Source organism: Equus caballus, chromosome 16 (genome assembly GCF_041296265.1).
Source record: "Equus caballus isolate H_3958 breed thoroughbred chromosome 16, TB-T2T, whole genome shotgun sequence".
Classification (NCBI taxonomy): domain Eukaryota; kingdom Metazoa; phylum Chordata; class Mammalia; order Perissodactyla; family Equidae; genus Equus; species Equus caballus.
In genome coordinates this window covers 78,043,029-78,067,151 of record NC_091699.1, presented here as the reverse complement: position 1 = coordinate 78,067,151, position 24,123 = coordinate 78,043,029, and the positions used below count along the sequence as shown (strand labels likewise).

The window sequence follows — 24,123 nt, the reverse complement described above, 5'->3', positions numbered from 1 at the left end:
TCTGTTATTTAGTAATTTGCTTTAATATATAACTCAGGGTTTCTCGACCTCGGCACTACTGACATTTTGGACGAGATAACTTTCATTGTGGAGGGCAGTCCATGCACTGTAGGATACTATAGGATGTTTAGCAGCATCCCTCACTTCTACCCGTTAGATGCCAGTAGTACTTCCCCAGTTATAACAACCAAAAATGTCTCTAGACATTGCCAAGTGTCCCCTGAGGGGGCAACATCATCCCTGGTTGAATACTACTGATCTAGCTCTACAAGATATCATAAAAGTTTTACAAAAAGGTAATTTAAAGATTGGCACCTGAGCTAACAACAGTTGCCGATCGTTTTTTTTTTCTTCTTCTTCCCAAAGCCCCCCACTACATAGTTGTATATTCCAGTTGTAGGTCCCTCTGTTTGTGGTATGTGGGACGCCGCTTCAACATGGCTTGATGAGTGGTACCATGTCTGTGCCCAAGATCCGAACTGGAGAAACCCTGGGCTGCTGAAGCAGAGTGCATGAACTTAACCACTCAGCGATGGGGCTGGCCCCTAAAAAAGTAATTTAAGTAAACCTGAAGCACTCCTTGTAATCTGAAATTGTTGACTGTATTACACATGCAGTGTCTAATCACATATCTATCCTAGTGGGGATTTGTGGGAGGAAGCTAATTAATACTTATTTGGGAGAGTGCCTCCAAATAACTTTAATATTATCTTCACATATTAACTAGAGCAATGCTATAATCGGCCCTTAGTTTTGTTCTGGAGAACAAACATAGTTACACAGGTTCACAAATCTCAACTTGGAAATTTATCTTGTTTCTCTAAACCAGCAGTATCAAATATTGCAGGAAGGCAATTTGTCCGCTGAAGTGAAAAGGTAAAGCCACCATTTCTCCTACCTTCTTGAGCACAGATTTCTTGCACCACTTGGTTTCTTATGTCTTTCAAAGCGTCAAAGTCATGCACATAGTACATCCTCTTTTCCTCGCCTGCGATTTCTCGCAGTTGTGTCTGGTTGGCCTCCCTGACTCCGATGGCGTAAACGTGGATGAGCTCTTCTCTCAGTCTGTTCGCGGGCTCCACAATGCTATCCTTGGACACACCATTCGTCAGGACAACAAGATGACATGGCACTTTGTTTCCGCGCTCCTTCTTTGCTTTTTGCAACAGCCCCAGTGTGAAGTTCAAGGCCGCTCCAGTGTTTGTATTCCCTCCCATCTGCCTGATGTTCTCAATGGCCTTTCCCAAATCGTGCTTGTTAGAGTATTTATTGATCTCAAATTCCAAGTCCCAGCTGTCGGCGTACTGAACGGCCCCAAATCGCACCTTCTGGGGAGCGATGTTGAACATCCCTACGAGCTCCGACAGGAAGGTCTTCATTTCGTGGAAGTCTGTGGCCTGGGTGCTCCCGGAGCCATCGATGAGCAGGTAGATGTCGGCTTCTTCAGTGTCTACACAACCTAAAATGGAAACAAAAAGTTGAGTGTGGCACTGGGGCAAATGTGAAGAAGAAATGGAAGCAGATAGAAAGAATAAAAAAGACGAGCCTCTTCAGACAGAAAAATAGGAAACAGCTTCCAGGCTTAAAAGACATGGTCTGCCAGTTTAAAATGAGGAAATCTTCGCATCAGTTGGGCCAAATGAATTGCTTCTGACAGTTTAAGACTATTTGGATCATTCTCTGCTGTGAGTCAGGGTAGATCTGAATACAATAAAAGGCTAAGAAAGAAAACTTGAAGATGCTTTTTACAAGTCACTTCTCTCATTAGTGAATAAACTGCTCAGCACAAGGTCAAGTGGTGTGTTGTGAAATAGAGAAGGTGTTTAACTGGGCTTGTGGATATATGAGTTCTCTTTCCTGAAATTTTGAACAAATTATTTACTCCTCATCCACTCCTGGTCAATTAACAAAACTAGAGGTATTGTCAGTAGCCTCATTTGTGTAGGACAATGATACTTTTATAGTAAACATGGTATAAATATTTGTTGAAGAATGTATATATGTCTATGTATACACATACATAAAATATTCAATAGCATACACGTGTGTATATGAAATATATAAAACACATTGCTCTCTGTCTCTCTAAACTCAGATACTAGATGGTACTACACAACAAATTAATTACTTGGTCCTCAATCCAAATCATGCTTCCTATTTATTGTCTAAATCGGAATTTGAAGATGATGGGAGAAGAGAAAGGAGAGAAAAGTACAAAAAGAAAGAAAGGAAAAAGCAGGCGAACATGAGAGGCAAAGGAAAGAAAGAAAGAAGTGAAGGGAGAAAAATAACAAAGGATGGTATTCTGGGGTGTTTATAAGTATCGTAGAATCCAATTAAAGCTGCACGAAAGAGGAAATAAAAAGGGAAATCCCTTCTCCTCATCCAACACCTCAATGGCTTTTATTCTCCTTCAACCTACACTTCATATGCTCAAGCTAACGTAAAAAACTAGAAACTTATTCTCCCAACACACATCATAGCCCACCAATCCCTTTTGTACCTAAATACCTGAAAGACAAGAAAAGAGAAAAAGGGTCTCAATAATCCTTCTCTCAGCAAAACACTTTACCGGATTTGAGCGTTTCTGTCCGTTCAGAGAAGACAGAGACTGTGTGTGTTATTTGGTTCCGTAGCTTCTTCAGAAACGTCTGGTTGTGAGCGGCCAGGTCAGAGAAGCTTTTCAGTTTGGAGACATACTGCTCGGCGGGGTGAGATGCTATCTTTTCCAGCTGGGTGTCGCTGGCCCCCTCTATGCCCATGGTGAAGATGGTCACCCCCTGGCGCCGGAGGTTGACGGCCGCCTTGGTCACGTTGTCTTCCGATGGTCTGTGGGTCACCAGCACAGCAATCTGGGGCACCCCTTGATTCTTCCGACTGCCATTCTGGGCACTGAAAACTTCCTTCCTGATCTTTCGGATGGCAGCTCCAGTGTAGGCGTTCCCAGCCTGGGGAGAGAGGTTCTGTATATACTGGAGAACCTCTGACTTATTTATGCCCCTGCTCAGTGAATTTATCACCTTTGTCTCATTGCTGAAGGCCACAAGGCCAACTCTCATGCAATTTTCCTTTATGTCAAGAGCAGATACACTTTCTTCTAGGAATTCTTTAAGATAGTCGAAGTTCTCCTGGCTGCCATTGAGCGACACATCCAACAGGAACACAACATCTGCCACAGAAGGGCCTTGGCAAACTGTGAGGGCAAGGGATGAACAAGCACAATTTTAGCTGGAGGTTCAGCATCTCTGCTCAGCATTAGAGGGCATGAAGAACGCTACCAGAGCTTGGTTATGCACTTAAAGAAGGAAGGAGTTCTACAAAATGATTATGAGGCAGAGATCAGAGGGTCCTGGTTCAAATATTGGATCTTAGGTAAACTCCCAGCTTCAATTTCCTCACTTGTAAAATGAAGATAGTACCATTTGTCTCATAGGGTTGTTATGGGGATTAAATGAGATAATGTGCTCAACACGGGGCCTGGTACATAAGAAGCACTCAATGAATAGCAGCTGCTGCTATCACATTAACATCATTTAAGCATCATCTCTGCTAAAATAAGCAACTATACTTCAAATATTCCTAAGGGATGCTAACGGAATAGTAATTGCATTTTCCATTATTTTATTTGGGAGAGATGCTAGAATAATAGGATTCATATTTTCATAGGTTACTGGAAGAAAAGCATTCTCTATCATCAACAGACAATTATAAACGTCATGTCATTCAAACTGAACCAGAAATAATGTGCGTTTCATATGTTACCTATTTTGACTTGTACACTTTGAGCAAATTGTTTTTACTAGTTCACTGCTGCCCCTCATTTGAATGATTTTCATAAACTCTTGGCCCTTCTTCTTAGTTAACAGAATAGTACAAGGGACAGACCAGGACAGCAGTTTGGAGATGGTGCAGAACACAGGGAAGGTAATTTAAAACAGAACAGCAGAAAGAGAGGCAGCGTGGGGCTGAAATGACGTGGGCCTGGGAATCGAGAGACCTGACCCAGCTCTGACTTCAAACTGCAGCTGGCCCTGGGCCAGGCCACATCACCTCTAAGGATGCCTGCAAGTTCCTCTCTGCAGAATAGGGGGTTTGGACTACGTGAAGTTGTTTCTAGCATTAACATCCTGTGATCACATTATGTGGCTTCAGAGGTCAAGGATTTCTTTAGGAACAAATTTACCTTTTAAATTAACTGTAATATAACTACATAGCAACTAAAGTCCAGGGAGATAGCGCTGAAGTAAGCTGGGTGGCAGGGAGAAGGCATCCCTGAATTCTAAGAAGCCTGTAAGTGATGTGTAAGATGGATAAGTGCAACATGGCAAACCAATGCTTGTGGAGTTCACTGGATTTAAAATGGCTGCAGTCATTGGGCCCTTTTGAACACATGGATATTTAACATCTGAAAATGCAGCCTGGCTTTTGGGGAAAGAGATGTTCACAGAGTTTCAAGCCTTTCCCCATGTTGATTTTTCAAAAGCATTTCATCATCATCGTTAAGCCTACCTTCTACAAGAATATCATTGACCGCTCCCTCCTTGTACTGAGCCGCATCCTTTATGATCTGCGTCATGTTTTGGGAAAACATGCTGAGGTCTCTGACCGTCCGAAGGTTGAAATGAAACTGAGCCGTGGCCATGGCCTTCAGGTTCTCCTCAGAAGCTTTCTGCACCCCCACGGAGATGATCCTCACCCCGTCTCTCCGCAGGGCCTTGGAAGCCTCTTCCACGTCATCCTCAGACTCAGCTGAAGCCAGGACCACCAAAATCGGGGGGAACTGTTTTTTGTCTCTACTGTTTGCACGTCCAGAGAAATAGGTTCTGTGAGCCTCCTGGAGGGCATTTCCTATGCGCAGGGAGCCACCAGTGAAGCTGACATTCTTCCTGAGGTGGTTCAGCATGGGGTTTCTGCTCTTGAAAGTGCCCAGCTGGAATTCACTGTGGAATTTGTCACTGTACTGAGCCAGGGCCACGCGGTATTTGTTGGCCTCTATGGGGAGACTGCTGATCAGTTTGGTGATGAATATCTTCACAAGAGGGAAGGACTTAGTCCCCAGGTGATCAGAGCTGTCCACCAGAAACACCAAATCTGCGTACTCAGGGCCTTCAAACCGACAAACAAACATAAAAACAAAGCAAAGACTTTAGAAATTCACCACCATGTTTAATGCCAACCATGAGGAAAAACTTACTTTCCTCTTCTATTCGTATTTTTAATACCTTTCCAATAAACCGAAAACAACAACCTAAAATTACACACTCTCTCAAGAAAAGAAATATTATTTCTTGGGCCGATTCTTTTATATACCCTCTCATCTGAACTGATCACAAAATTAAGCATCACCTTTGCAAGGAATTAGTTAATCAGAAATAGGTAAACTTAGAGAAGTAACATCCTGGATTTTTATCCCCTTAGTGCATAATTTCCCCCTGTGTCTTTTTGTTTGTTTTCAGAATTTGACCTCAATTTATAATAAAAGGATAAAATTTTTAATTGAGAATCCAACTGTTTCAAATTTGTTTGAATGGAGAAATCTGAAAGATTATCTTTCATTGTGATTTCCTTTTAAGCAAAACAACGAGTGATCTGATTACAACATATTAGTTATGTATTATAAGGCATCAAATTGATGAAGTTTAAAAATAGCTAAAAGTCATAGAAATATGGGGTTGCCTTAATCTATTTTATAATTATTTATAATATGTTTTGATGAATCACAAGTGAGCATTATAATGGATGAATTATATGAGTGAGCATTTTAAATTTATTCTCACATATGATAGAAACCATATACCTTAAGCTAGGAAAGGGATTATAGTTTTAGTTTCTATTAAAAATACAATTTTTATAGAGGAATACAATACTTTGCTGAATTTTAAGGCTCCATTCAATGCTAGGTTCAGTGCTAGGTATGTAGAATTACATTTTTATGTGACAGACAATCACTGGGTTCAAGCAGAAAATGTCACTTATTGGTGGCCTGCTGGTTTGAATTCAGAGCTCTCACCACTTTGGTATAAGATCCATTTCTTATCCAGGAAAGGGAGGGAAATGTCTGGATGGTGTATGTTTAAGAAAATACAGGGTAATTGAACAAGTAATGGAAATCCTGACTCTGTTATCAGCTAACTCTACCAGCTCTGTCAAGTCACCCAATATACTTGGGCCTCAGTTTCCTCACCTTTAAAATGAGTAGATTCAACTAGAAAATACCTAAGGTCCCTCCTCACTCTGAGATTCTGATATCTGCAATGGTTATGAGATATGCAATGGTTATGATTCAAATTAAATTAAAATAACTTCAATCTTTTCCTATCTACGAGTGCTAGGAAGCCAGTTTTGGTAACCCTGCGTGTTATTTAATTCTCTTTATAGCAGTCTGATCAAGGAGTAGTGGATAAAATCATTCCTTCTTATCTTCTAAATAATCTAATTTCAACCAGTTCGAGATTCCTTTGATGATCATTTAGCCTGCAGCATCTCAGGGGAAGAAGTCAGTGAGTGTGAATCAACGTCTTCCTCCATAGAAGACTGGGACGCCTACAAGGACTGTCAGGTGAGCCCTGCTGGATGGCTTGACTTGTGACCAAAAGTGGCCTTTACATTCACGGCTAAACCCTCACATCTTGTGTGGACAAAGAAAATGTAGACACTTGTACATGTGGTAGATTCAGGTTCTGATAAGGCCCATAGCCATGTGTAAATCAGGGACAATTGGGGGAAAAGCGTTGCCTCTCTTTGAAAAGCTCAATATCAGGCCTATAGAGACCTCAAAGGAAGGTGTTTTCAGAGCAAAGTCTAGTTTCTCTCTTCAGAAAACTTGCTTCCAAGGTCAGAGTCCTTGAGAAAGCTGTAAAAGCCAACATAGGTGGCCCTGGACATGAAGTGACCAGTATAAGAGCCAATTATTTAAGAGGTGGTAGAGGCAGCGAAGGGTAGGCCTGGATTTTGACTCCAAGTCCACTGGACACAGATTGCTGACAGACAGTGGACAACTATAGAGCTTTCTCTTCAGGATAAAAGTGCTTTCTTTACGATAAGCAGACAAACAGTTTAAAGTGAAGCAAAACCTGGATGCTTAACCAAGACAGTGTTTTGGCTCAAACAAATTAAGAAGAGACATTCCAAATTTTCCAGGCCTGAACCTAATATTAAGAGAGAGAATTTTCATGCAACCTCCCAGAAGACCTAAAGAGGGTTGAAACTGAGGACAAAATAACAGCTCTCGTATCTTTCTATCGTTAACAAAGGATAAGGTCCAGAAACAAATGATCTTCAAAAGAACACAGGGTGACATCAAAAAGAAATTGAGCTATCACTCCCACCCTTACCACCATGAAAATCAAAACAAAGCAAAACAAAATTCTTAATTTTGAAGTAGGTCAAACTCATATGTTACCTATTTTCTATAATGAAAATTAAGGAAAATAATCCTTTCCACTTTTTTTTTCCTTACCAGAATCTTGGTTCACAGAAACATGGGAACAAATTATCATGAGGAGCAAACTCAGCAGCATTTTCATATTATGACCTGAAAAATCTCCAACTTGAGATCTGAAAAGGGAAAAACATAAACATCTAAAATTATTGTGGATACTATTTGGGAACGAAGACTCACACATAAGAAGGCACAAAATTCATAAAAAATTGGGTACAACAGGGGACATGGAATTTCTGAGGTTCCCTGACCTTCTGATCTGAGAAGTACCTTAGAGAAAAATGAAACACCGACATTTACAAAATCATAAAAGTTTCTCCTGATCCCCGGACCCTGTACAAACATGATATTTTGGATTGTCACTGGAGGTAGCCAGATGCATTCTAGTTCCAACAATATTATGTGTTCCTATTAGTCATTTCCCCCTGTACTGTAGTGTCATCCTCTGTTCACTCATTGCTAAGACAATTCAGAGGTCACGGCTGGGACACAGTCTAAGAGTTGACTGTTAATTTCTCCATCATGAACATGGAGGTGTGTTTCATACTTGAGCAATAAGTATTTGTAGATGTGGTCGAAATTTCACTTTTTTTCATTTGCCTACATAATTAGAACGGTACCCATTTCCTTTTGTCCTTAATTTTGAGAGAAGACATAAAAAAATAAGTAGTGATGTTCCATATTCCATACAATGCCTTGCTCCTCAGAATGACTCAGTTTGCACCATTTTGCTTCCACCTACCTAGAACTATAAGAGGTAAAGGTTTTCCAATTCTAGTTTGGCCTAAAGCATTTTCAGCCACTTTTTTTTTCCTGCTTTTTCTCCCCAAACCCCCACTGTACACAGTTGCATACTTTAGTTGCTGGTCCTTCTAGTTGTGGGATGTGGGACGCTGCTTCAACGTGGCCTGACGAGCGGTGCCATGTCTGCGCCCAGGATCCGAACCCTGGGCTGCCGCAGCCGAGTGCTCAAACTTAACCACTTGGCGCACGGAGCCGGCCCCTCAGCCACTTTGAATTATTCATTTCATAGAATGAAATAGGATATCAAAGATATTGAAAATAAGTATTTTAATTAAGCACGTTGGGCTCATTCACTCATTCATCCATTGACTGAATGCACTGATTGATATTAATAAACTATTGTCTCTGTTTCTTGCTTAATTCCTACCCAAACGTGTATTTGCAATATTAGATCTGGCTGTCTCCCTCCTTGTCAGGAGGCTCCTAGGGCTTCATATTTCATTCCTTCAAAAAAGGGACCTTTGCCACGAGAAATTCCTTCCCCATTTCCTCACCTACTCCCTAGTCCCTCTGCCATTCTGGAATTTGGGACTTGGTTCTGTTGCTTCATAGGAAGCCTAGATGAAATGACCTTTTCAGATCGTAAGTCAATCTATCAATCCTATTCCAGAGGTAATTAGCAAGCTGGAAGGGGTTCTTAAGAGGCTGCTTTTGGTCCAATCCATTCATTTTAGAAGAACTTTAGTCCCAAAGGCGATTGCCCAAAGTGAAAACCATGCCACACCATTGCACAAATTTTCTGCTAACGTGTACAACAATAGCACATTCCACCATCTGCTGAGCCTTTACCGCGCGCCAGGCTCTGTGCTAACAGCTTTACTTTTGTTCTCCTGTTTGATGTTGATAACAAAACTGGTAGCAGGCAATATTACTGTTTCCATTTTGCAGATAAGGAAACAGAGATTCCTAAAGGGGAAGTAAGTAACTCACTCAAGGTCACATGGAAAAATGGGCCACAGCTGAGTCTAGAGCCCGCATCTGTCTGACTCTAAAATCTGTACTTTCAAATTCAGTTACCTTGTATCCCAAACTCAGTTTTAGGAACACAAAAGTGTCTGTTTTTTTGCTCTACATCTTTTTTCAAAGTATTAGGAGATACTGGGACTTGTTTTCATGCATTTTTATTTTTGCTTTTTGAAACCAGGGCTTTGTGCTATTCACTTCTTTTCTGTTTATATTACGAGCTTTGTAATTAAGTGCTATCCTTAGGAGTTATGAAAGCTAAAAGAGAAGATGCTTCAGGAAGAATCCATAGGATCAATATCAAAGATGGGAAGAAAACAGTACTGAATGAAAGTTAAAACCTGGATAGAAAACTGAGGATTAGGGAAGACCACAACAGTCCCAAAGCAGCATGCGGCATCTGGAAATTTCCTCATGCAGATGGTCAGTACCACTGGGACATTAAAAGTTGAGTTCTTTGGGATAGTGTCTTGTGAAACAACTTTCTCGCAGCCTTCAACTGGAATCCAAAATCTGGTGTGCTGTACGGCTATACAATGTGGAAGCCCAGTGAAAGAGTCTCTTGAAGCGCCTATGTGCCCTGCTCTGTGTGTGTAGTAGGACCAGTGGTGGGACTACACTTCTAAATCCATGCTTAGGAGGCTTGGGTTCATTTTTACCACATCAAAACCTAGATGAACTGCCTATAATCTGTTTGTTCAACTACCAGACACGGCCAGGATTTACATACTTAGATTTTTTAAATATCTGAATATTTAAAATAAATTTTAAAAATACCCAAAGACGTGAAAGGAGAATGAAGGAGATATTTACTTAAAGTAACAACATAAAATTCAAATTCATGGTATACTGCATCTTAATATAACAATATCAAGATTGATTGCTTCTCATTACAGAAGCGTTGAAAGGTACAGGTGTCTAATCTGAATTTTGTTGTACTCCATTCATTTGGAATCAAGCAAGCTGAGGTTAACACTTCTTTTGGAAGTTATAGGCTATAAAAAGCCTTTTAAAAAATCTGGATCTCTGTAAACTTTCTGTTGAGAAGGAAGAATGTTTCTAATTTAAACAACAGCTGCAAAAGCAGCACAGCCACCCAACGCTTGGCTTCCAACCCAGAATGTTTAGGACTTGTGCAACACCTCTCTTGAAGTTATTAGGAACCAGGAGTTTTGGGGAGACCTCTGCCGCATACAAGCCAATTCATCTAGGACATGTCTTCAAAAAAAATTATTAAGAGCCCAGAAGGGATACAAAAGAGGCCTCAGCAGAATTAAAATAAATGACACTTCTTTCCTTTAAAATGCACGTGCAGGATATGTCATTTCTAAGTACTGATTTTATTTTTCTTCAGAAATAAAAATATTGCCAGCTGTTGCATTGTAAGAAACAATGCTGGGTCTGTGCCACAAAGTTCAAGAGAAATGGTTGCTTGTTTATTCAACCCCTGATCTCATCCTTAGTTCCCTTCCTCAAGCCATTCTACTTCTCAGAAGTCTCAAGCTAGAAAGAAAAATACACGAGGTGAGACTTAAGTTCATGCCGAAACGCTGCAGGATAAATCCTTGGCACACAACCGGAACAAATAAACATGGAATCAACGATGGCCAGCAAAACAAAAGACGCAGCACTCGCGGGGCAAGCAAGTTTCATAGCTTAATTGTTAATGTCACACTTTCCCCCAGCTGCATTTTCTGGAATCACAAGAAGTGGCCATATATGTTGATTATATTTGAACAAGGTCCTGCAGGTGACCTTGCTACTTTGTAAAATAAACACTCTTCTGCGTTGAGGAGCGCTTGGCTCGGTGGAGGCTATAAAGCCTCGTGACCTAGGTTTCACTCTGTTCCTAAACTATAGTGTGACTTTAGACAATACCACCTCACTTCCGTACCTTCCTAATCTGAAGCACAAGGGGTTATATTCTCTGTAAATTCTAGTAGCACCACACGTTCACAGTCCTTTGAGCTGACAAAATAGTGCTAGAAGAAAAAGAATGATGACCAATTAAGCCAAGAGCACACCGAAATATTGAGCACATGTTTGAGACAGCCATAGGAAAAACTGCCCCTCAGACAACCACCTGTGCAGGTCCTCTGTGGGAGGGGCTAGAGACAGCAAGAGAAGGAGCATGTCTTCACCACTGATCCTTTCTGGGTCAAAAACTCTGCTGGAATCCTTCCAGACCCAACTACGTGAACTTAAGGGGACCAAAATCTCAACAAGGCAAACCCACTAGGAATTAAGTGCCCAGCTTAGAAATTAGAAAGAGTACAGAATAAATCCAAAAGAAATATAGAGATACTAAAATAGTAAAATTTCAGCAGAAATCAGCAAACTAAAAGACAAAGATAAAGAAAATTGTTTTAAAAACACCAATCTCACAGTAGACTGATCAAAAAAAAAACAAAGAGAGAGAGAGAGAAGACACAAACAGATAATGGTACGAACGAAAAAGGAGACGTAACTATAGATAAGGTAAAGACATTTTAAAAATTGAAGCAGTAGTTAAAAATATTCACTGAAAGAAAACTCCACGCCTAGATGGTTTCAGTGGCGAGTTCCACCAAACTTTCAGGAAACAGATCATCTGAATCTTTTACAAATTAGAAAGCAACGAATACTAGCCATTTTTATAGGAATAGTATAACCTTAATATGCAAACCAGACAAGAATAATATGACAAAGGAAAATTGAAGGCCCATGTTACTCACGAACATAAATACAAAAAATTCTAAATAAAACATTAACAAATCAATTCCATCAGTGTCTAAAAAAGATAATACACCATTATCAAGTTGAGTTTATCTCAGGAATGCAAGAGTGTTTTAAAATTAAAAATATATAAATATAACTCACCACATTAACAGACTAAAGGAGATAAACTACAAACACAAAAGGAAAATCACCCCATTAATTCATAACTTTTTTGAAAAACCTGGCAAACTAGGAGAAGGAAACTTACTCACCCTGACAAAATATATACATTTAAAACTTCAGTATATGTCCCTAATGGGGAAATATTAGAAATACTCTCTTTAAAATGAAGGGCCAGCCCTGTGGCCGAGTGGTTAAGTTCACACTCGGCTTTGGCAGCCCAGGGTTTCACTGGTTTGGATCCTAGGCACAGACATGGCACCGCTCATCAGGCCAGGCTGAGGTGGTGTCCCACACACCACAACTAGAAGGAGGCACAATTAAAATATACAACTATGTACTGGGGGGATATGGGGAGAAAAAGCAGAAAAAAAAAAAAAAAAGAAGATCGGCAACGGTTATTAGCTCAGGTGACAATCTTAAAAAAAAAAAAAAATGAGGAACCAGAAAAGGTGGCCCTCTTTTATTCCTGGGTTCTAGCAAAATTAAATCTACAAGGACTGAAAAAGGAGTAAGAACAAATAAAACTGTCATTGTTTGCAAGTGACATGATTGTTTACATCTATATACAAATTATTGAAAATAACAAGGAAAGTATTCAAGGTGTCTTTATATAACATCAAAACAGAAAAGTCAATTGTATTTCCATATATCCATAACAAGCAGCTAGAATATTTAACAGTCTCTTCAGAAGTCATGTTAAAATAGCATCAACATATCAAATACCAAGAAATAATATTAAAATATGTAAAAGATTAAAAATAAACATGAAATCATTAATTATAAAACATAAATAAAAATAAATGTTAAAATACGTAAAAGATAGCAAAATTTATAAAACTTTACTGAAGGACAAGGCAGCCAAAGGAATGAATAGACAGCCCAGAGACATGTATGGGTGCCATGGTAGACCAGTAGGGTGGGGGGTGAGTGGTTATTCACATGGAAATAGGTGAAATTGGATCTCTCCTTCACACTGTACACAAAAGTCAACTCAGATGGATAAAGTTCTTGAATGTTAAAAGCAAAACTTTAAAATATTAAGTAAAACCCATAGGGGGATATATTTCTGACCTTGGTTAGAGTGAGGGAAGAATTTCTTAAACGAGACACAGAAAGTACCAAAATAAAAAAAAAACAATAAATTTTTGCAATATTAGAATGAGAACTTCTGTCCAAAGATATCATAAAGAAAGTAGAAAGACAGGTTACATATTGGAAAAAGATATTCACAATACTGACAAATAATTGGTATCAAAAAATATATAAATGTTCCTAGAATTTCTAAGAATAAATAACTCAAAAGAAAATGAGCAAAAACCACGAACAGGTATTTCATAGAACTGAAAAACATATGGGCACTAAATGTTTTTAAGGAGAAACGTTCAAACTCATTTGTGATCAGGGAAATACAAATCAAGATCACACTGAGATATCATTTTATGTTCATTTAATCGGCAAAAATTAAAAAGTCTGACAAAATCAAGTATTGGAGAGGATGTGGATAAACAGGACCTCGTATACATTGTTGGTAGAAATGTAAATTGTCACTGCCACTTTGGAAAACAGTATGGCTCTATCTTATAAAACATTCTCATGCCCTGTGACCTGGAAATTCTATTTCTGGGGAAGTTCCTGCATACATAAGGCAGGTGATGTGTTCAAGTATTTTCACAGCAACACTGACTGCAGTAGCACAGACCTGGAAACAACCCAAAAAGTTGCTGGTAGGAAAAATGAGTAAATCAATGTAGCATAATTTCACAAAGGAATATGATACATCAATCAATTGAATTAACTACATCTAGGTACAAAAATGTGAATGACTTAGCAATATAATGAGTGAAAAAATAAGTTCCAGAAAACTACATGCAGTATGATATCCTTTTTAATTAGAAACAACTAAAATTAAGTTATATAGTTTTAAGGGAATATAAATTTGATAAAACTGTATTTGAAAAGCAAAGGGATGGGGCTGGTCTGGTGGTGTAGTGGTTGAGTTTGCACCCTCTGCTTCAGTGGCCCAGGGTTCGTGGGTTCAGATCTCGGGTGCAGACCTATACACTGCTCATGAAGCTATGCAGAGGCGGTATCCCACATACATAAAAGTAGAGGAAGATTGGCATAGATGCTAGCTCAGGGACAATCTTCCTCACCAAAAAAAAAACCAACCAAAAAAACAAAGGGATGGTTTCCAGTCCAGCATGTAAGAAGCTTGGAAGTTGCCACTTAATCCCAACAACCAGTAAAAAGCTGAACAAATTTAAAAATCAACAATTTTTCTTAGATCTGTAAGAGAAGTGAGGTCACAGGGTAAACAACTGCCCCCAAAATTGGAGAGACTGACAGGCAATTACAGAGAATTACAACTTACCAGGGCAAAAACTGAAGAGCTGAAACCTTCACAGGAACCAGTGCTGAGGTAGGAAAACCTGAACTATAATTGATGAATTGCTGGAGGCTCAGTGTGGACAAGTCTGAGACGTAAAAACTCTAAGAGGACTCAGTCTCTGGGGCCCCACGCTTTTGTGAGTTTTACCTTGGAGCTCTATCAATTTCTCACAATGACTATCTGAGAAAAATACCCTCCTGCTTCTGGCAGGGATAAGGAAAAGGAACCATTCTGAAATATATCAGAGCATTTTGTTCTTCTTAAACAAGGTCTGCCCTCATGAGAAACTATTTAACCAGAGCCTAATCAGCTGGTTTCTTTCTTATTAGAGCCTAACAAACGTGGGAGAAGGAAAATATCCAATTCCAGCCCCCTGTAGCCAATGCTATTCCACCTAATGGGGGGGGGGGGTGGAGATGAGACTCACTTGTAAAGTTCACAGTCCAGAGGCACAGGCTCACTAAAAGACTGAGACCTAATCACAGGGCTATGGAGCACTTCCCTTCCCCCCACACCTTACCACCATGTTACTAAAGGCCTATTTACAGCAGTTCCTTTACCCAGTACATCATGTCTGGCTATCTAGAAAAATTACAAGACATACTAAAAGGCAAAAAACCAGAGTTTGAAGAAACAGAGCAAGCAGAACTAGAGTCAGATATGGCAGGGATGTTGGAACTATCAGATCATGAATCTAAATCAACTGTGATTAATATGCTAAGGGCTCTTATGGATAAAGTAGACAGCATGCAAAACCAGATGAGCAATGGATGGAGAGAGATAGAAATTCTAAGAAAGAACCAAAAGAAATGCTAAAGATCAAAAACATGTAATAATAATGAAGACTGTCTTTTTTTTCTTAAAGATTGGCACCTGAGCTAACAACTGTTGCCCATCTTTTTTTTTCTGCTTTTTCTCCCCAAATCCCCCTGTACATAGTTGTATATTTTTAGTTGTGGGTCCTTCTAGTTGTGGCATGTGGGATGCCGCCTCAGCATGGCCTAATGAGCAGTGCCATGTCTGCACCCAGGATCTGAACCGGTGAAATCCTGGGCCACCAAAGCGGAGCACGTGAACTTAACCATTTGGCCATGGGGCCAGCTCCCTGAAGACTGTCTTTAAAGGACTTATGAGTATACTGGACACAGCTGAGGAAACAATCTCTGAGCTTGAGGATATCTCAATAGAAACTCCCAAAACTGCAAAGCAGATAGAAAAACTAACAAAAACCAGTAATCCCTAGAATATCCAAGAGCTGTGAGACAGCTACAAAAGATGTAATATATGTGTAATGGGAATGTCTGAAGGAAAAGAAAGAGAAAAAGGAAGAGAAATATTTGAACTAATAATGACTGAGAATTTTCCTGAAAATATTGTCAGATTCCAAACCACAGATCCAGGAAGCTCAGAAAACACCATGCAGGATAAATACAAAATGAAAACAATAACAAAAAAACTACACCTAGGCATGTAATTTTCAGACTACAGAAAATCAAAGATAAAGAAAAAAACCCTGAAATAACCCAGAAGAAAAAATAGCTTAACTATAGAGGAGCAAAGATAAGAATTACATCAAACTTCTCAGATACCACGTAAGCAAGAAGAGGGTGGAGTGAAATATTTAATGTATTGAGGTAAAAAATCCACCAACCTAGAATTCTTTACCCTGTGAAATTATCCTTCAAAAGTAAAGGAGAAACAAAGACTTTCTTATACAAAGAAAAATTGAGGGAATTTGTTGCCAGTAGACGGGCCTTGAAAGAAATTTCTTCAGAGAGAAAGAAAATGATGTAGGTCAGAAACTCAGATATTCATAAAGAAAGGAAGAGCATTGGAGAAAGAATAAGTAAAGGTAAAATAAAAACTTTTATTGCTCTTTTCTTTAATTGATCTAACAGATAACAGGTTGTTTAAAATAATAATAGCAACAATGTATTCAATTATGTATGATATATGTGCTTATGTATGTGTGAAATGAATGACAGTAATGTTACAGTGGATAGGAGGAAGTAGGATTATTTTGTTATTGTAAGGTACTCACACTACCTATGAAGTGGTATAATGTTATCTGAAAATGTACTTGGATTAATTGTAAATGATAATGCAAACTCCAGTGTAAACACTAAAAATAGTAAGAAAAAAAGGAGTATAACTGATATGCTAAGAAAGGAGAGAAAATGCAACCTTATAAAATGATAAATTAAAACATCAAAAAGCATAAAAAGGGGCCAACCCCATGGCCGAGTGGTTAAGTTTGTGCACTCCGCTTCTGTGGCCTGGGGTTTCACCGGTTTGGCTCCTGGGTGCAGACATGGTACCACCCATTAGGCCATGCTGAGGCAGTGTCCCACATGGCACAACTGGAGGCACTCATAACTAGAATATACAACTATGTACTGGGGGGCTTTGGGGAGAAGAAAAAAAAGATTGGCAATAGTTGTTAGCTCAGGTGCCAATCTTTAAAAACAAAAAAAGGCGTAAAAAGAGTGGAAGACAAAAATAGAACATCAATGGTCTAAATGCACCAATTAAAAGACAGAGATTGTCAGAGTTGATCAAAAAACAAGACCTAATGATATGTCGTCTACAAGAAACCCACTTTAAATATAGACACATATACATTAAAAGTCAATAGATATAGAAAAATATACCACACTAACACTAATCAAAAGAAACCAGAATTAGCTTATATTAATTTCAGAGATCAGACTTCAAAGCAAGGAAAGTTATCGGGTATAAAGAGATGCATTACATAATGATAAAGGGGTCAATTCTTTAAGAAAAACATAATCCTCAACATGTATGTACCTAACAACAGAGTGTCAAAATACGTGAGGAAATAACTGATAGAACTGCAAGGAGAAATAGATGAATCTACTATTATAGTTGGAGACTTCAACACCCCTCTATCAGAAGTGGACCGATCCAGCAGGCAGAAAATCAGTAAGGATACAGTTGATCTCAACAATACCAATCAATTGGATAAAATGGACATCTATAGACTATGTCATCAAATAACAGTGGAATACACCTTCTTCTCAAGCTCACATTGATCATTTACCAAGATAGACCACATTCTTGGCCATAAAACACACCTTAAATTTAAAAGAATAGAAATCATACAATGTTTGCTCTCAGATCACAATGCAATTAAACTAGAAATCAGTAACAGAAAGATACTTGTAATATACCCAAATAGTTGGAGATTGAACAACACACTACTAAATAACACTTGGTCAAAGAAGAAATCTCAAGAGAAATTTAAAAATGTTTAGAACCAAATGAAAATAAAAACACAACTTATCAAAATTGTGGGATGCAGCAAAAGCATGACTTAGAGAGTAATTTACAGCATTGAATGCATGTATCAGAAAAGAAGCTAGATCTAAAATCAATAATCTAAGCTTCTTAGGAAACTAGAAAAAGAAGAGTAAATTAAATCCAAAGTACGCAGAAGAAATAATAAAAGATCAGAAGTCAATGAAATTAGAAACAGAAAAATCAATCGAGAAAAATCAACAAAAGCAAAAGCTGGTTCTTTGAGATTGATAAAATTGATAATACTCTAGCCAGGCTAACTTAAAAAAAAGAGAGAGAGAGAGGACACAAATTACTAATATCAGAAACAAAAAAGGGGACATCACTACTAATCCCATGGACATTAAAAGGATAATCACAGAAAGCTATAAACAACTCTATGTCTGCAAATTTCATAACCTAGGTGAAACAGAACAATTCTTTGAAAGACACAGTCTGTCAAACTCACACAAGAAGAAATAGACAAGCCGAATAGGCTGGTCTTAATTAAAGAAATTAAATCAACAATTAATAACCTCCCCAAATCGAAAGCACCAGGTCCTGATGGGTTCACTGTGAATTCAACCAAACACTTAAGAAAGAAATGATACTAATCTCTATAATCTCTTTAAGAAGACAGAAGCAAAGAGAATAATTCCTAACTCATTTTATGAGGCTGGCATTAACCTCAATACCAAAACCTAACAAACACATTACAAGAAAAGAAAACTACAGACCACTATCTCTCATGAATGTCAATGCAAAAATCCTCAAAAAAATTAGCAAATCCAATCCAACAATGTATAAAATGAATTATACACCACGACCAACTGAGATTTACTCCAGGTATGCAAGGCTGGTTCAACATTTGAAAATCAATTAATGTAACCCATCACATCAACAGACGAAAAAAGAAAGATCACATCATCATATCAATAGATACATAAAAAATATTTGACAAAATTTAACACCCACTCATGATAAAAACTCTCAGTAAACGAGGAATAGAAGGGAACTTCCTCAACCTAATAAAGAATAGCTACAAAAACCTACAGCTAACATTATACTTAATGGTGAGAAACTCAAAGCCTTCCCACTAAGATCAAGAACAAAGCAAGGATGTCCCCTCTCACCACTGTCTTTCAACTTATACTGGGAGCCCTAGCTAATGCAATAAGACAAGAAAAGTATATGGTATCAATGCAATCCCTATCAAAATTCCAATGGCATTTTTCACAGAAATAAAACAATCCTAAAATTTGTATGCAACCAAAAAAGACCCCAAGTAGCCAAAACAATCTTGAGAAAGAAGAACAAAGCTGAAAGCATCACACTCCCTGCTTTAAAAACTCTTTCATATAGACTCTAAAGTAATTACAACAGTATAGTATTGGCATAAAAACAGACACATAGATCAATGGAACAAAATAGGGAGGCCAGAAATAAACCCATAAATATATGGTCAATTAATTGATGACAAAGGAGTCAAGAATATACAAAGGGGAAAGGATAAAGTCTTTTCAATAAATGATGTTGGGAAAACTGGACATCTACATCCAAAAGGATGAAACTGGACTACTATCTTACACCAAACACAAAAGTTAACTCAAAATGGATTAAAGACTTGAACATAAGACCTAAAACCATAAAACCCCTAGAAGAAAACATAAGTGGTAAGTTCCTTGACATAGGTCTTGGCATGATCTTTCGAATCTGACACCAAGAGTGAAAGCAGCAAAAGCAAAAATAAAGAAGTAGAACTACATCAAATTAAAAAGCTTCTGCACAGCAAAGGAAGGTATTAAAACAAAAAGGCAACCTACTGAATGAGAGAAAATATTTACAAATCTTATATCTGATAAGGAGTTAATGTCCAAAATATATTTTAAAAAACTCTTAAGAAAATAGCAAAAGAAAATCCAATTAAAAATGGGCAAAAGATCCGAATAGACATTTTTCCAGAGAAGACATATAGATGGTCAATGGGTACATGAAAAGATGCTCAACATCGTTAATCATCAGAGAAATGCAATTCAAAAGCACAATGACATATTACCTCACACCTGTTAGAATGGCTATTATTAAAAACACAAGAAATAAGAAATGTTGGTGAGGATGTGGAGAAAAGGGATTCCTTGTACACTGTTGGTGGGAATGTAAATTGGTGCAACCACTACAGAAAATATATAGAAGTGCCTCAAAAAATTAAAAATAGAACTACCATATGATCCAGCAATTCCACTTCTTCTTACCTGAAGAAAATGAAAATCCTAACTCAAAAAGATATATGCACCGCCATGTTTATTGCAGCATTATTTACAATAGCCAAGATATGGAAACAACTTAAGTGTTCATCAATGAATTAATGGATAAAGGAATTGTACTATATATATGTGATGGAATATTATTCAGAATAGAGTAGTGTGGTCTGGGAACCAACAGCATCAGCATCCCCTGTAGCTTGTTAGATATGCAGACACTCACACTCCACCTCAGACCTATAGGGGACCATTTTTATAAGATATCTAGCTGATATGTGTGCATAGAAAAGTTTGAAAACCAGTGGACTAATAGACAGTGTTTGTGTTGTTTATGGAATATGATCTCAGGAAAATTAAATTTGCTCAATTAAAAAAAGGAAATGAAATGAAGAACGCAATCTTGCTGTTTGCAACAACATGGATGGACCGTGAGGGCATTATGCTGAGCAAGGTAAGTCAGACGGAGAAAGACAAATACCATATGATCTCTCTCATGTGGGAATCTAAAAATCAAAACAAAGCAAAACAAGCTCATAGATACAGAGAACAGATTGGTGGTTGCCAGAGGTGTGCAGGGTGGAGGTTGGGAGAAATGGGTGTTATCTTTTAAGAATTTTAAAAACTAAAAAAATGACAACAAAAGGAAATAAAAAGTCTAAATATTGGGGAAGAAGAAATCAACTATTTTTGTTCACAGATGACACAATTATCTATGTAGAAAATCTGAAAGATTTTCTTTCAGAATCAACAAAATGCCCCTGAAACTAGTAAAAAAATTAGAGCAAGAATGCAGGATACAACGTTAATATACGAAAGGCCAAGCTTTCCTATATGCCAGCAGTGAACAAGTGGAATTTGAAATTAAAGACACAATACCATTTACATTAGCACCCCCCAAAATTAATAAGTCATATATATAACAAAATATTTTCTTAACATACAACAAAATAAGTATAAGAAAATAACAAAATAAGTATAAGAAAACTACAAAACTCTGATGAAAGAAATTACAGAAAAGTAAATAAATGAGGAGATATTCCATATTCATGGATAGAAAAACTCAGTATTGTCAAGATATCAGTTCTGGGGCCAGCCCCATGGCCAAGTGGTTAAGTTTGAGTGCTCCTCTTCCGTAGCCCAGGGTTTCGGAGGTTCCTGGGAGCAGACATGGCACTGCTTGTTAGGGCACACTGAGGCGGCATCCCACATGCCACAACTAGAAGGACTCACAACTAAAATGCACAACTATGAACTGGAGGGATTTGGGGAGAAAAGGCAGGAAAAAAAAAAGATTGGCAGCAGTTGTTAGCTCAGGTGCCAATCTTTAAAAAAAAAAAAGATATCAGTTCTTCCTAACTTGATATATAGATTCAATACAATCCTAATCAAAATGTCAGCAAGTTATTTTGTGTATATTGACAAACCAATTCTAACGTTTACATGGAGAGGCAAAAGACCCAGAATAGCCAACACAATTATTGAGGGAGAAAAGCAAAGTTGGAGAACTGACACTATCTGACTTCAAGACTTACTATAAAGCTACAGTATTCAAGACAATGTGGTATTAGTGAAAGAATAGCTCAGTGGAACAGAAATGAGAGCCCAGAAATAGACCCACACAAATATAGTCAACTGATCTTTAACAAAAGAGCAAAAGCAATACATTAAAGATAACATTTTAAACAAATGGTGCTGAAACAACTAGGCATTCACATGCAAAAAAACAAGTCTAGATGACAGACCTTACACCTCACACTTCACAAAAAGTAACTCAAAATGAATCACAAACCTAAATATAAAACACAAAACTATAAAACACTAGAAGACAACATAGAATAAAACGTAGATGACCTTGGGTTTGGCAATGACTTTTTAGATACAACAACAAAGGCACAATCCATGAAAGAAATAATAGATAAACTGGACTTCATTGAAGTTAAAAACTTCCAATCTGTGAATGGCAATGTCAAGAGAATGAGAAGGCAAGCCACAAACTGCTAGAAAATATTTGCAAAAGACACATCTGATAAAGGACTGTTATCCAAAATATACAAAGAACTCTTAGAACTCGACAATAAGAAAAACAACCCGATTAAAAAATGGGCCGAAGACCTTAACGGACACCTTAAGGAAGATTTACAGATGACAAATAAGCACATGAGAAGATGCTCCACATCACATACCATCAGGGAATCGCAAATGAAAACAATTAGACACCCCAAATAGCTATTAGAATGGTCAAAATCCAAAACACTGACACCACATACTGGAGAGGATGTGGAACAGCAGGAACTCTGACAAATTACTAGTGGGAAGGCAAAATGGCACAGCCTCTTTGGAAGACAGTTTGGTTTCTGACGAAAGTAAACATATCCTTATTAAATGATCCTACAATCATGCTCCTTAGTATTTACCCAAAGGAGCTGAAAAGTCATGTCCACACAAAAACCTGCAAATGGATGTCTACGGCAGCTTTATTCATAATTGTCAAAACCTAGAAGCAACTAAGATGTCCTTCAGTAGGTGAGCAGATGAATAAACTGTGGGACATCCAGACAGTGGATGGAATATTACTCAACACTAAAAAGAAATGAGCTATGAAGCCATGAAAAGACATGGAGGAAGCTTAAATGCATATTACTAAGTGAATGAAGCCAATCTGAAAGGCTACATGCTGTATGATGCCAAGTCTATGACATTCTGGAAAAGGCTAAACCGGGGGACAGTAAAAAGATCAGTGGTTGCCAGGGGTTGAGGGGAAAGAAGGGACGAATAGGTGGAGGATAGATGAATTTTAGGGCAGTAAACCTACTCTGTATGATACTGTAATGGTGGGTACATGTCATCACAAATTTATCCAAACTCACAGAATGTACAACAACAAGAGTGAACCGTAATGTAAACTATGGACTTTGGGGGGTAATGATGTGTCAGTGCAGGCTCATCGTGTACTACTCTGGTGGCGGATGTTGATAATGCGAGAGGCTGTGTATATGTGGGGGCAGAAGGAATATGGGAAATCTTTGTATCTTATGCTCACTTTTGCTGTGAACTGAAAACTGCTCTAAAAAATTAAGTCTATTTTAAAAAAAAGCAAAGGAATAATAAATACAAGATCCAGGAGAGTGCTTACATAGGCGGTGGGAGGCAGGGGATGAGACTGGGAGGGAACTTATCGTAGATATAAGTTGTTGTTAATGTTCTCCTTTCATATGGGTAGAGTTTCATGGGTTTGTTACATTAAGGAAAAAGCAAATAAATAAGTAGAAAGTCTTGCAAGGACCCATAGATGAGAGTGTGCAATAAACTAAGGATTAGAATTAATCCAATTCTGTGTACCTGAGATCCAATAAATGTATAGAAAAAGAATAACCAATTTTTTTGATTAATTAAATACAGTTAGAGGAAAGAAGAAAATCAAGGAATTAAGCCAAGAGCCCAATGACATGCTGAGGACAGGTATGGAACATTTACAGGGAGAAAATTTGTCCCTCTGAGACTGTCATCTGTGATAAGTTTTGTATGAGTGGGAGGGGAAACAGGGAAGCGAGACCAAAAAACTTTCCCCAAGTTCATAACTCCCCCTGGAATCCTGAACAACCCAATTAAAGAAACTCAAATAAATAAAATTTCACCCATGATAAACCACCTAGCGTAATCATGATTGTAGTAGCAGACAACTCTATTTAACTGAAATTTAGGCTGCCCACTCCACATTGCAGAGTTGTCACTGAGCAGTGGCTGCTAGCTGGGGACTATATGTCACAGACTCACTTGCAATGGCTAAATGACAGAGTTCTAGCCAGTGGAATATGAGCAGAAGTGATGTCACCCGCTTCCAGGCCTGGCCTTATACCTCTCACAGGACACTCCTCCACCTCTTTTCCCTTCCAGTTGGCTAGACTGGAGACAATCTCAAAAGCCAAATGCTGAAGATGGCAGAGCTACTCTCAGCCCGAGGACCTGAATGACAGTGTGGAGCGGGGCTGCCCCATGAATGTGTTTATCCACACACTTCTTTTAAATCAGTAATAACGTAACTTATTATTGTGCTTTCCAGGATACGTTTTTGGGTTCATTTGCTACAG

General features: G+C 38.3%; 1 protein-coding gene across 1 annotated transcript in view; it reads right to left on the bottom strand.

The window, feature by feature from the left end:
* Nucleotides 1-24,123, bottom strand: part of COL6A6 (collagen type VI alpha 6 chain) — a 142,464-nt gene that overhangs the window by 97,783 nt on the left and 20,558 nt on the right. The window contains exons 2-5 of the mRNA XM_070236962.1: nt 7,460-7,557; nt 4,510-5,106; nt 2,573-3,193; nt 899-1,459 (exon numbers count right to left, since the gene is read on the bottom strand). Of these exons, the coding sequence (XP_070093063.1) occupies nt 899-1,459; nt 2,573-3,193; nt 4,510-5,106; nt 7,460-7,526 (1,846 nt within the window). The 5' untranslated portion in view covers nt 7,527-7,557. The remainder of the gene's footprint in view (nt 1-898; nt 1,460-2,572; nt 3,194-4,509; nt 5,107-7,459; nt 7,558-24,123) is intronic.